At 45.9% G+C, this 14,754-nt stretch overlaps 1 protein-coding gene across 1 annotated transcript in view; it reads left to right on the plus strand.

Annotated features, from left to right (window-relative positions):
- The first annotated feature begins 2,365 nt into the window (after positions 1 to 2,365).
- cadm1a (cell adhesion molecule 1a) overlaps positions 2,366 to 14,754 on the plus strand; it is a 386,715-nt gene continuing 374,326 nt past the window's right edge. Inside the window, exon 1 of the mRNA XM_041952413.1 lies at positions 2,366 to 2,468. Coding sequence (XP_041808347.1) covers positions 2,396 to 2,468 — 73 coding nt within the window. The 5' untranslated portion in view covers positions 2,366 to 2,395. The remainder of the gene's footprint in view (positions 2,469 to 14,754) is intronic.

The raw sequence follows: 14,754 nt of genomic DNA on the forward strand, positions 1-14,754 counted from the left end.
TTCATTCATTTCAGTCTCCAAGCACATAAAGGGTGGTGATGGTTCAATAACTAACCAGCCTCCTGCGGTCCGGTCACTACCATCTTTTATGTGAGCAGGCAGCAGAGGTGAATTAATAACCAGACCCTCAGGAGGCCGGTTATCCCTTCAAGAACTGCATCTTAATGTTGCAGAGAGGTTTGTGTGCCCCCCCTCTGACCCTGTGAGCTGAGCTGTTGGTGGCAGAAGCTACTGGTGGGGTCATTCAAGGGGCCAGACCAAGAGGAGCTTTCTGACAGTCAATCGTGGCTACATAAAACATGAAGGGGCCATCACCTCCAAGGCTCTATGTAAGACTCTGACTGTGTGAATCTCCAACTGGGCAGCGGATTGAGGTGGGGGCATTGGTGTTATGCCCCCAGGCTTTGAAAACTTTGCGGGACTTGGAACATCACCGGTACGCTCATTTTCTGCAGTTTGACGTGGTCCTGAGCCCCGCTATGTCAGTGTTTTCAGTGGAGAACATCATCTTCACCTCCATGTGTATCACTTGTTGGCCTACACACAGGTGTAGTTAATATTAATATCATATCTGTGGCTGCATACCTTTTCTTTTGCCACTTCCAGGATCTTTTCAATGTGCTCACTGACATGACTCATTGGGGGACGAACAGCCTGCCTGATCTGAACCTGAGTGGTGTTTTGTTGTTAGACTTCCTGTCATTCGTGGTCTGTAACACCACAGTCCAACAATAGTTGGTTCATGAGTTTCCCTCGGTATCAGAACCTCACACAAAAGGTGGATGACTGACTTTGAAGCCATCAGATCTGCAACCGTAATCACTTGCTAAAGGAAGGAGCAGAGCTCAATGGATCACTACCTGGAGGTGAGATGGATGAAGTGGGGGAAGCTTCGACATTAAAAAAAGTACTGAGGGCTAGCTGGGAACATCTGGATGAGGCTCCTGTCCACATTGTCTACAGCTCAAGATACGAAAGGAACTCCTGAGCAGGACAGGAACCGGGAGGCAAGAAAGACTGCAGCTGCCATGGCTGCCATTTTTTAAAGGGGGACCAAAGGGTGTGTCCAAATATCAGGCATCACACTCCAGAATCGTGCTCATGAGAGATGATTACATGGAACATGTGATTGACTGGAAGATCAGTGCTGTACCAGCAATAATGTTGACGCTGTAATCAACATATTCTCACTCCCAGCTTGTACCTGTACCTGTGCTGTAGCTTACCTGCCGCCATATTTGGCGCTCTACCTACCTATCTGTTAGCGGTTTGAAAATGGCCTGCTGGCGCCATGAAGCAGTCTGGAAACTTCTGGTCTCTATATCAGCTTCAAATAGTCAGTGTGCCCCCAGCATTGTTTGAGAGGACGGTAAAGTAATCACTCCATTATGTGTCATGATGTTAAATGTTGCAAGGAATAAACACAACACCGTGGGAAATTAATGACCCATGACATTAACTTTAAGAACTTTTCTCTGCGAGGTTCTGTCTTGTGCTTTAACAACCAGGATGTTTTGGATATACATAATTAAAAAACACAATACATAATTAAAATTATATACATAATTAAAAAAGGGACAAACTTTTTTTTTTAATTATGTATATAACTTAGCCAAACTTAGCCACTGTAACGCACTGTTTGGTAGGCGAGCGCACCAGACCAGCTCCCACCCAGCTGACCAGCGCTCCAGGTTGGCGCGCTGTAGGACACATCGGCCGCATTCCCTTCTGCTCTGTCAAACCGTCCCTCCACTCCGGGCATGTCCAAACTGTTCCATAAAGGGCCGTCTGGCTGCAGGTCTTTGTTGCAACCAGTCAAGAGGTCACCCAGTTATCAGCTGACGACTGAGATCAGCTGATTAAATGAGCTCCTCCTTGGTTGGAATGAAAACCTGCAGCCCAACAGTTTGGACATGTGGGTGTGCAGGTGAGGAATGGGGGGGTGGGGGCTTTGGAACCTGAACTGTTAACTACTACAGGTGGGTAAATTAATCAGTGATGTTTGAAACGCCAAAGAAAATCCCAAAATAAAATTAATAAAAAATAATAAAAAATCTGCTGAGTTGAAGAGAGGCCAGAACATAAAAGGACCTGGCCCAGTTTCCCATGATGGGATCCATCCAGTTTCACCACACACACACACACACACACACACACACACACACTCCTGCAGCACGACACAGCGATAAAAGCATTGAGGTTTTTTTTTTCAGTGTAAGGACATGAAAAGAGTTGCAGAACATTAGACGCGTTCATGACTGGTAACACGGTGCGTAAAGCGGGGGGCGAGGTGAACATGGTGAACAGCCCCCCCCTCCTCGCATCTCATTAGCTGAGTCCCGCTGTAGCTGTAGGTGAAGCTGCTCTCTCTGCCATACTGAAGCAGGTGTCCAACATGGCGAACACTGGCAGCGGCTCTCTCGCGACTATTCTCTCTTTATTCGTGCTTCAAGCGGCTCTTCACAAAGGTAGGACTTTCCCCCCGGTGCCTGCTCGGAATGCGGGGTTTGCTGTGAGATTTCCGCGGACAGAGATGGAGGAGAGGGGGTTTTATCAGCGGGGCAGTTTGTGGACGTGCGCGGCGGAGCGTTTGGATGCGTGATGTTGTTGAGCGACTGAGAAAAAGCAACTGTCCGTAAAGTTGAGGCAGAGGAAAAAAGGAGCAGGTTTGCGTCTGTGAGCCATGTAGGCTGCAGAAACAGGCGTTCCAGAGCCGCTGTGTCTGAACACATCACTTTGGTCGAATCGCTTCGCCGCCACGCAGCTGCCAACTCTTAAATGTGCTCAATTCTGCGTGAAACCCAAAAAGCGGGATGCCGGGTCGCTCCGGAGCCGCACAGAGACGCTTCTGACCGGCCCAAACGGCGGTTTGTCGGCTCGGTCCACTTAGTTTTGTGGCGTGTTGTTCACGGCGGAGCCTGGACTGCTGTAAATCACAGGAAACAGCGGTGCGTTAAAGTAGAATATGCAGCAGCCCCGGCAACGTGCAGCGTGAGGACACGCTACGGCAAACTCCATTCAAAACTCCGTCAATTTAACTGGACGTCGCCCAGTCAAAGATTCATAGACATAAAAACGTAATGCGAGGTGTGTCCTTAATATTGTGCCTTTCTGGTTAATTCGGCTCAAAGAAAGCTCAGAAATCAGCAGTTATTTTCCGTCTAATCTCAGTTTTGTGCAATTCGTTCACCGTCGACCACCCCGCTGGTTGTCGGTGCGGAGACCGTTCGCACGACGGGCGAAGCCGTTAAAAAAGTTGACATTTCAGTAAAACAAGTGTTGCTCGTTGTTTTGGGTGTATGCCGAAATGAAAAGCATCTCACATTGATCCACATTGTGTGTTAATTCACCCCCTAAAACACACGCCATCTCGCTGGTACACGCAACAATATTAATCTGCTGTAGTTTTCAGTAGCGTTCCGGGCTGTGTCGTCGTAATCTCGGGAGTGGATTGGCAGCAGCATCGTGCCGGGGAACATCAGAGGTTGGCTCGGGTGTTGTAGTCTGAGTCAGAGGCTGTGGAGAAGCGGAACGGGGGCACATAAAGCTGCTCAGGGTGAATTTTCACGCGTTTGGCTGTTCAGGTGTTTGTGAGTTGGCGGGCTGCAGAACCGCCCCACGTTTATTTACTGGACTCAGACGAGATGAAGTGATGCGTTACATGCTCTGGGTTGAGTCAGGAAGAAGACCACTGAGAGCTGCACCGCCGGTCCGGGGGTCTTCGTCTTTGCGCATTGATACGGGGGAGATGCGGGCGGTGAAGTAGCCTCGCAGTAGTCGGGGCAACGCTTCCCGCACCGCACGCGCATGCTGGTACAAACTGCAAACCCGCACAAACAGCTCCCACAATTATATAACTGCTTAAAGTGAGGCTTTGTGCTGGAGCTGCGCACAGCTGCTGGGCCACCTCCACCTGCTCTCCCAGGCTGTATTTCCGTCGTAAATGATGCAAACATAAAGTTACTGAGCTGAAGCTTTTTGTGCTGAGTTGAAGGCTCTGATGGTGAGGATGACAGGGCGGCAGATGTCGACGTGTGTCACATTGTGGATTATCCAGCAGGATTAATCCAGTGCAGCGTTTTAGCCATTAAAATGGACGCACGCTGGTCGTGTTTTTCCACGCGACGAGTCGGTGGAGCGGTCCTGCAAAGCGCGGCGGAGTGAGCGCGGCTCCGCGGGGGCTCCGTGGGGCTCTGGATGGGGGCCAGGGCTGCTCCACCTTCGTGGAAAAGGATCCACTGATTTCAAACAAAGCTCCGGGCACGGCTCGCACAAAGCGTATCAATTATTTACCCCCGGCGCGCGCTGTGTGCTCACATCTTGCTCAGCATTGCGGGATGTTGTTTTCCCCTCAGTGCAAATAAATGGAAGTTGGTGCTATGATGGGGGGGATTGCTCTGCAGAAGGCTGCATTAATTAATTTCGCCCCAACTGTAAGTTGCGTTTTGGCACGCTGGCTCACCTCACATCAAATCACACAAGTGCTCCAGATGAAATGGATTTATGAGAAAGCCTTCAGTCCTCTGTTTGACTGCTGCGGTGTGAGAGGACCCAGAGGGGCCGAAAACACTCATCCTGTGGAAATAAGTGAATAAGTGATGCGTCCTGTCACTCACTGAATAAGCCCACATGTGGAATATAGAATAATAGAATAATAGAAGTCATTTGAAGTTAGTATCTGCAGGCCAGAATGATTCACACAGTCCCTGTATGTTCAGATAAATGACAGTTTGTGATGATATTCTTTTAAGATAAAGGGCATAAAGGGCCTCTGACCCCCCACCCCCTCTCTGTTTTGAGGAAGAAATTAAAAATCATATGTTATTGTGATAATTAGAACATAAACACATTGTTATGTTATTATTTGTGAGCACACAGAGACGCAATGAAACTGATATTTTTTTGTATCTTAATTAAGTCTGCTCACAGTCGTCTCTTTGGCTTCTACAAATAAATCGACTTTGAATTGGTCGAGGCAGTGACATTTTCTGTTTAGATTATCTGCCTCTTTAATGAATTCTGGATTTATATATTCATACATTTTTAATTAACTTTCATTTATACTGTAGTTTTTTTTGTAAGTGTTGAAGACACTTTTCTTAGTTTAACATTCAGAAAAAGTGTTTTGTTTGAAAAAACTAATCACAAAGCTAATACTGACTGAAACAACACGATGATCGTGCAGCGCCGTGATTAAAAGAGCCGTGCAGGGATGTCTCGTATCCTGCTGTAATTTATGCGTGGCGGTATGTTATTCACATGTATATTTTTATTCAGTTCTTTTATGCTTCTGTGTAGAAATGTGACGTAAGTCCGTTGTCATGTGGATTAACAGCAGGGGCATGGCGCTTTGCAGGTGTTATTAAAGAATGCTAACGCAGCACGCTCTGACCACAAGCTTGCCGAGACTTGAAAACATGTTTAGGCAACCTGTCAGTTCTAGCGAGCGGCATCTCTGCTCTCATTTCTGTGAAGTTATGTAATGGGTGCGATGGTGCAGGTGGAGGCAGACCCTGATTCTGTGGATGTGAGCATGACTTCACAATGACCTAAACACATAAACATGAGTTTTTTTTCCTCAGTTTCTGTGTTTCCTGTGTGTGTGAGCTCAGATATTAGATGGGATCGTCAGTTGTGTCTGCGGCGTGTGCAGATTTAAGCGTTGATGGACAGTCTGAAATTTCAGTTGCTTGTTTTCAGAGTGCAGATAATCCTGCTTTCTTTAGATGATGGACGGGAGCAGATCCCTTTGGAACTTATTACTTTGTAGTGCAGCATGTGTTGAGTTAATCGACCTATTTCCTTGTGGCATTGTTTTGCGCCTCTGTTGACTGAGATGCAGGAGGGGGCTCATCGTCACAAGAACGTTACTCCTTTTTAAACGTGGAGCGTAAAGCCTCGGCGAACGTCTGGATATTATCTTTGTGTTCGTGGTTCTCGGTCTGATCGCTGAACTGATCAACATCAGGAACAGCACATGATGTCACGTCATCAGGAACAAACAGCTTAATGGAATAATGGAAAGTTCAGGCTGCAGTTTGCATTTATTTGCCGTAAATAGTCCAAAGATCTCAGATGTGATTGGTCACATCCACCCCCTCCATACAGCGGCTCGGTGGAGGCCTGAGCTTGGCTGCCTTATCACGTTTGTATTCGGTTAATGACACAGTTATGATATGAAACAGCGAAGGAGCAGACCCTCACATCGGTGCACAGGCTCAGTGTTTTCAGACCTGTTTGGTGCTTCATGAAGGAGACATGCTAAGAGTTTGTTTTTGTTTATTTAAAAGGATCCCCGTTAGCTGACGCCAAGACGACAGCTAGTCTTCCTGGGGTCACACAATACATGCAAAACACAATAAATACAATATCAATTGCTCACAATCTGTTAAAAGAGAAAAAAAACAACAACACTGAAAATCCTTATTAAAATATAAACACTAAAACAATGAAAAGCAACACACCCTTCATGTATCACATGACAAACCTCACTCAATCAAATAATCAAGATGCTTTTATGAGAACATATTCATTCTTAATCTCTTTTTAAAAGCAGTTTTTCCCTTAATTTCACAAACCACCACTGGAGGATTGTTCCAAAACACAGTTGACCTGTAGAACACAGTCCTCTTCATAGAGTCAGACTTAGGGAGGGGTAGAGTAATCTGTCCACTATTCGCCCCTCTAGTGTAATGTGAATGCGTATCTGAGCAGTAAATTATATTATCGTAAAGAAATGTAGGAGTCTGGGTGCTAATAATTCTATGAAAGTATATTAATAAATTACTAGATAATCTCTCCACGACCATCAGCCAAGCAAGACGTTCATGCATTTCTGCAACACTCGTTCTTGAAGAACATCCAAGAACCGGTCTTGCAGCCTTGTTTTGAGCCACTTGTAATTTCCTCAGCAGACAGTTTGATGCAGCAGACCGTACAACTGAACAGTAATCTGAATGACATAAAACCAACGTACAAACAACACGACTAAACAACTGAGAATTGAGAAATGGTGCACATTTACGTGTTATGGCAACAGCTCCACCCATTTTGGCAACAGCTTTGTTGATGTGATCAGACCATGACAATGTGCAATAAAGCCAAAGTCCAAGAAGCTTTACCTTTTTTACTTGCTGAATAGTTTGACCATTTATTTGTATATTAATACAATAATAATGTAAGAGTACTTATTCATAGAGTACTGCAGTGCTACTCATGGTGGAATCATGAAACATCACATGTACAGTATGTTTATCCGTTACGTTATTTTAGTGGTAAGTGCTGCTGCTGCTTCAGTGTCAGTATCCGGTAGCCACTCCAGGGACGGTTGCAGTATTAGCTGCTTTGCCTGAATAGCAATGTTGTGAATGCTGCACACAAAGCAGAAGGATGAACATTCATGATCATATTTTCTCATTCTCAGATCATATACATCCTGATGTAATGAGGATTCTGCTCGAGGCTGTATGTTATCCTGTTCTTGCACAGCTTTTATGAAAGGACCAAACGGAGCATTGCTGGAAAACTTGTTCGTATTCGTCAGTGTGAGGTTTGGAGGAAAGCTCTGCATCAGACTCTGTACCCAGATCTTGTGATTGTGTCAGCAGATGCTTTAAATGAGACAGGCTGATGGGGCTCGTACCACGCTCTTCATTCTCTCCTCTCCTTCGCTGATTGTGAAGAATCTCCACGTTGGGAAGAAATGTTCTCACAGCAGATGATGTTTATCGTGCTAAAGTGCGTGTCATCGCAAATATCTGTCGCCTCTGAGACGGGTAAGTTAACTTGTTAATAACATGTGCGTTGTGGGCGCTAAAGAGCTGCACTGGTGCCGATACGGCTGCAGAGGTGTGCTGGAGCTGTGGTGCTCCATAATGATCCGAATGCTGTTTTACAGACTCGTCTGCCCCCGACAGAAATAATTAACGGGACAGTTTGTTTCTTCACTTGGTCTGAAAATTGCCATTTTTGTTATCACGGTGAACTGGCACCAAACACTGCCCCCGGGCAGCTTCAGTGACGAAGGAAACCTATTTCAGACTCAGCTGAATCCTCGTGCAGAGTGTTTGGCTCTGAGTCAGGCCGGCGGGAGCCCCGCTGATGGAAAACAGGTGTGGAAATGGACTTGTTCTCCCTCTGTACCCCCCAGCAGCCTCTCCAGCTGTAATGAAGAACAATGGCTTTATTCCTGAAGGGAGGGGACCCCAAGCGACCCCTCCTCCTCCTCCTCCTGCCCCCACCGGTGTACAGCGAGTCTGCTGGCAAGCCAACAGATGACTGGGCCGGGTCGCATCTGGCCTCTGTGCACTTAGTGTAATCAAAGAGAGAAAAAAGGTTTATGGCCTACTTGTTAGTGTGCTGCCGACTGATGGGATGTCAAGTAAGCACCCTCCGATTCCAAATCTCTGGAGGGATTGGGGAGGGGGTGTTGAGGGGGTGGGCGTGGGCTGCAATCTGCCGCTCTGGAAGCAGCCTGCTGGTTTAGGTATGGAGTCATGTTGCGCTCTACAGTTTGAAAATCTGGCGATACGAGTGAAATGAGTCAAATTCGACCGACGTTTGAATATTTATGATCATATTTACATAATGTTGATGCACAAAAGGCTACTGAGGTGAATGCAAATATTTTCCTAACATCACTTGCAGGAGTCGTGTCCGGTTGAGGCCTCCAGCAAGTGTGTTAAAAAAAAAAAGACTAGTTTAAGAAATCAGTAAATCACAGTTAAGAGTGAGAGCGACAGAGTGAGCGCAGGTAGCGACGGCGGTGCTTTTATTTCCATGCAAAGATCACCGACAATAAGAATTATGTTGGGTTAATGGTTGTCAGGGTTTTCTCATCTTGGGACGCTGCAGGTTTATAACTAGACTCCCGTGTTACAGTCTCAGCCTCACCTGCTCGTTAATAAGCATTTGTTTATTCAGTTTCTCAGATGAAGTCATTTTTTAGCCACGTTTGTCTTTGCGGAGGAAGTTCGTGATGCACGTGTGACACTTTGTGGACTGCGCAGGTGTCGGATATGGAAACACCTGTACTGATCTGCTTCATTAATGAGTGGATGCTTCAATATGAGCAAAGATGTTCCACAAGAAAAGATGATGCACCGCTGGTTGGAAGTGGTACACGCTTCCTGTCCTCTAAATGGGCGTGGTCTCCTCTACCTTCATCCCCATTGGACATTTTCAGCACTAACACCTTGTTCACAATACAACACTAGATACAGGACAGATATAATGCCTGCACCTTGTTTTGCAGCTAGTTTCTGGCTTTGGTTTGTGGAGGTTGGCTCCCCCCCTGGATGAACAGACCTGCAGCTAAAGGGCGGAGCAGTGCTGAATCCCATGTGACACAGATACAGGAAGTGATTGTTGAGCCGTGTCAGCTGTTAGCATCAGTGGCTACAGACCCTGACGTGTTGTTGTTGGGGTCCACTCTGCAGGAAACAACCCATCGGTTCGGATCTCGTGTCCTTTGTGCTAAAATCAGACGAGGCTTCGGCGCCCCCACCCTCTGACACTTCCCTCTTCCTCCCGTCACCGCTCTTCTTCAGACAGAAACAAGCCTGCTAATATTTTGAACCTGTGCTAAATAAAGTCAGCGCAGCTGTCAGCTTTGAGCAGGATTGACTGCTCTTTTTTGAACGGCGTGTTTCTCAGTGGTCGCTCGCTGCTTTTCTCTCCGGTCTGTCTGCGTTACAGCACCGCCACGGATCAGCTGGCGCCCTCAGAGATGTGCAGTGATTGGCTGTGCTGTGCTACGTCACACATATATTTATACATATATATATGGATATTTTAGAAAAGTCAGGACAGAGACAGTCCAGCCTGTTGACAGTTAACTCTCTGCTCTCACTAGTTGTATAGACTCGGCTCAAAGTCATCAAATTCAAACATCATCACACTTCCAATGCTGCCATCTCCTCTTCTTCCTTGTTCCAGTTCAATATCTTGTGGTCTGACGATGTCGAAACCACTTTAAGGTGCAGCCTGGACTAGTGTAAAAGTATTAATATAATCCATTAAGTGAGAGTGGAGGGTTCAAACGGGCTCCTTTCAATCAGTGATCAGCTGTTGAGCTGATTTCATCAGCAGGCGTCTAGATTCTGAGATCTACCTTTAAAAGAGGAGTGTTTTCACTCTACATCACTTTTTCTATTCTCTCTCACGGAGAAACAATGAGCGAGAGAGAGAGGGAGAGAAAGAGAGAGCGAGAGAGAGGGAGAGAGAGGGAGAGAGAACCTGTGGCCTTTTATTGTGAAGCACAAGAAGGAGCCCCGGCAACATCAGAGAGCAGCCTCAGGCAGGTGGATCTGCCCCGAGCCCCTGACACATGGAAGCAATCCTGACCAAACACTGACAACTGGGATAACACACACGCACGCACGCACACACACACACTGTATGTGATCACAAGCCAAAAAAAATCAGAAACATAAGAGAAAAAAGTGAAAAACAGAACAACATAAATTTCCCTTGTCAAACTTGTGGAACTTGATTCCAGACGAGCTGTTTGATGAAGAAAACTCTCCTTTCCTGATGAATGGAAGCATCAGTATAGCTGCTGTTGTGTCATTCAGGTTTGAAATGTTAGAAGAGAGAGACGTTTAATTGCAGTGCAGCAGAATTCAACCTGTGTGCATTTTCCTCCTGCTGATGCTGGTATTATAGTGTCGTGTTATACTGAATACATGCTTGATTAAATTGTTGTGTAGCTGCTGATAACAGCCTTAAATTCCCAACACTGGCTTTTATTTATGTCACAGCGGGAGAATCAGCTCAGCGTTTACACTGATTATTACCTGAAGTCTGTGATAAACCCCAAATTATCAGGCTTGATTTTTCCTCATGCTGGTCATGAAAACCCAACTCTGACCCCATGACACGCTCATACTGTTCATTCACCAGTTATTTCCACCTTTTTGGCTGATTTTGGATCAGTGTTCTCGTCAGTGAAACTCCACTCTCAGATGTTTCACATTAAAATCTTCCATCTAGTTTCATTAATATCGCTTAACAGCAAGAAAACATGTTTGTGATAGAAAAAGAATGTTGTGCTGATGCAAATGTACATAATTCTTTCATTATAAGTTAATTTATTCGTCCTAAGTTTTCGATGAATCTCAGATAAATGTGATTGGTGCAGAGTTGCGTGAAGGACACTGGAGGAGCCCTCACAGCGAGAACATGCATGTGGTCGACTAATCTAATCTGCAGTCCCGAGTGAGCCTGTGTCAGCCGCAGCCAGAAATGTTTTCCATTTCAGTTTCTGAATTTACAAAAGACAACAAGTGGCCTTTGATTGCTCTTTCCCTCCCAGTTTGAGGCCTTCATCATCTTGCTCTGCTGCGGAGTCACAGGGAGGCATCACTTGCTGTAATTGGGCCCATTTTGCCCGCATTCACAGATACAATGGCGAGTTCAACAATGAATGAATAAGGAATCAATGCATATCATTTGTGCTTTCAACCAAATAAACAATGCAGCTGGTGTAATCATCGGAGGGGAAATGAATGCCCTTCTGAATACAATACAGGTATGCATCAGCCATTTCCAGCACAGTAGGCTTGAGTGATCTGGGTTCTCCCATCTTTCATTTTACATAACACTCCAGCTTGTATTACATTTCAGTGAATTTGCTCCTGATGAGACCCTTCAGGCTGTTACACTGTCTCCCATGGAACCGGATCGCTTCTCCCCGCTGCGCTCGCTTCCCGTCCTTTGTCTCATCTATTGTAACTCCGTCGTGACTGATATTTTCTGCACTGATGCCAGACAACCGCTGCACAATAACCCGCCGTCTCATTTTCTTTGTGTCCTAGTTGGAGGCTGCGGAGGACAATCTTACCTGCTGAAGAACAATGAGCTCCTCCCTTGTGCAAAAGTTGTAGATTGCAAGGCTGCGAAGTGCCTCTTAATTTCATTTAGCGTCACAGTCTGACTCTCTGCGGTGTGAAAAAAATAACTTGTAATAACGCAGAAACAATAACTTCCTGAGTTAGTTTGTTTTCCACGAGTCATCAGTCACACCAGACAACATGTTCTTCATCAGGAACAAACACCGAGCTACTCCGAGTAAAGCGTATGTTTTTGTTATTGTTGGACTTTTGCTGCAGTTTCGTATCATCTGACCTGAGCGTTGGCCAATCAAAATAATCGCGACCGCCCGCCTGTGACGTTCTGCATGGTGCTAGAACCGTGCGAGTGTAACGGCAAAGCAGAAGATAACTTAAGGGCCTTTTCACACCTGAAGGTGTGAACCAAGGGTAGGCTTTCACATTGAAATTCTGCAGGAACTCTACATGAATCTGCACATCCTGTCGTCATCAGCTTCAGGAGCGGCGTCTCTCTGTACTTGCAGTTGATTGGTTCGTGCGGTGTCTCGAAAAACAATAAAAAAATTTCAGATTGTTTCTGAGTTTTTCCAGCTGACTAGACGTCAGTTAAATATCTGCTCTGCTCGTGTGCTCCCGCAGCTCATAGCCTCGACGGAGCGGCGGCTCAGTCTGAGATCTCAGGACCGAGTCCACCTCTTTCCATCGGATCAGGGTTTGGCCGTTTGGGCTGGACGTGGTCTGGAATTTTGGCTCAGACCGAATGAAGAAGTTGTGAAAGGGCCTTAAAACACATTAGCCGGCTAGCTCCTGATCCAGGCGCTGATGCTCACCAATCTGAAAAACAGTTGAAGCAAAAATGGCAAGTTGGCGTCAGAAATAGTCTTTTTCCCGGCGAGTCGGTTCAACATTTAGAACAGTAAGAATTGGCAGCAAACGCCTCATTGATAAAGACTATAAAGAGGACGTTCAGGGTTTTCCTGACTCACAAAGCGCCTGTGGCGGAATGCGACGCACGCTCGTGCTGCTTTTCGCTGCGAGCCAGAGCTCTGTGCTGTTTGGCTTTCTGAAGTGCAGTTTGTATTTCTATGCAAAGGTTTGACAGCGAATGAGTAACGGTGTGTTTATTCTGACTTTCGCTGTGAGTCTTGACCTTCTGTAGCAGATAATGTACAGAGTACATCTTCACATAAGAAGCAGCATTTTCATCAAAACACTGAGACCATTTTTGCATCGCGCGACGGGTGAAGACCTTTCCGTAACCACTCACAAAGACTGAGAGTTATTTATACATTCTTACATCTATCTCTCAAACCAGTACAGGAAATAGGTGTACATTCAGTTTGTTTGTCTCCCAGAACACAATTAATCAGCCCTCGACACAACAATATTTCCTGAAGTAGGACAAGCCGCCCCTGCTCTCCGTCAGCGTCTGATCTGACAGACTTTGAATCCAGTTCACTCGCTTCGTCCTCTCGTGCTCCCGCTCGAAGACGGCAAGCAGAAGCATTCAAAGATTTTGAATATTTTAAAGGGATTACTCTGCAATCAACAGAAATGATGCGAACCTCCTCGCTGAGTCTCATCATTAGATGGTGTAGCTTTCTTCTCCCTCCGCTGATAAATGCCCGTAAGGAGCCAGTGATGGATGTCGTTCTAATTCTGTCCTGCTCTGCTTTGTCTCGTTGATTTCTGCTTCCTATCTGCTTTTGGTTTCACTTGTTTACAATCAAAATGGGAGTTCTTCTGTTGACTCGCCCCCCAGTGCTTCCATCCAACAAGCACTCAGGGAGAAATCACATCCAGCGGGAGGCACAGATACCAATTTGTCTACCAAAGGGAGCAAAGTGCCTGCACATCATGCTCCCGTACAGCTCCAGACCTCTTTCAGCGGGTCACGGCTCTTTGCTGTTTGACCTCAGGACAAGCTGTTATGCTGCAATAGTTGGCCTTCCTTCCATCCGTTCCAAGTTCTGTGGGAGCAGTGTTGGGCAAGTTGCTTTCAATTTGTAATATATTATATATTATTAGCTGCTGTTATATGAAAGTAATCAGTTACTTGACAGTGTTGCCGTCTGTGTGGAGTAATGTGCTGCTAACTACATGCTTTCATCAGAACAACACAACCAAAACTAGTGTCCTGTAATAATAACCCCATCACTAGCATAGCCTCAGCATCACTTGGTCTCTATGGCAACGTTCCCACTTTGTCTCTTTTTAATCCATTTTCAGGCTCAGGTTTCAGCCGCGTCTCAAAGCGCAGCCGCAACCTGCAGCGTTTATTTGTGCTTCGAGTCTCTCAGTAAAAAGGTGCTGAATAAATGTAATGTACTACATCTACATGTGCAGCCACACACACACACACACACACACACACACACACACACACACACACTTTTGGACCATGTTTGCTGAAAGCTGGGGAACGCGACGGCCCACATTTCCCATCATGCCGTGCTGGATTGAGTAGTTTTCGTGTGCTGTTTCATATTCCAACGTGCAGATGTAACTTTTAGTGTTCGTATCATGGTGTTTGTGTTGTGTGAGCGTGCTGGTTCCAGTTGATCACTTGTGCTGGTTTGTAGTTTTAACTGGTGTCGAGGTGACTTAAATGTCTCGAGCTCGGCTGAATTTAACTGCAGTTATTGAATTCCTGTTTCTTGTGTTGAATTTTATTCAAGGATCGACATCGTTTTACACCATATATTCATTGTAATGATGTTATTTTCTTCTTATTTTGTCACCAGGACAAAGCAACACTGCTTTGATGCGTTACCCCGACACTGCCTCGGAGCGTGACTGCATCTAACCGCTGTGGGTTTACCTTAGCACAGCACTTAATGAGTAATGTTTCTACTTTCCTTCTAATTATCCACTAACTGTAGACTCGCTGCAGTGCGGCCAAGAGACACTTTGCTCCGTGTGG

Source organism: Chelmon rostratus, chromosome 14 (assembly GCF_017976325.1).
Source record: "Chelmon rostratus isolate fCheRos1 chromosome 14, fCheRos1.pri, whole genome shotgun sequence".
Taxonomy (NCBI): domain Eukaryota; kingdom Metazoa; phylum Chordata; class Actinopteri; order Chaetodontiformes; family Chaetodontidae; genus Chelmon; species Chelmon rostratus.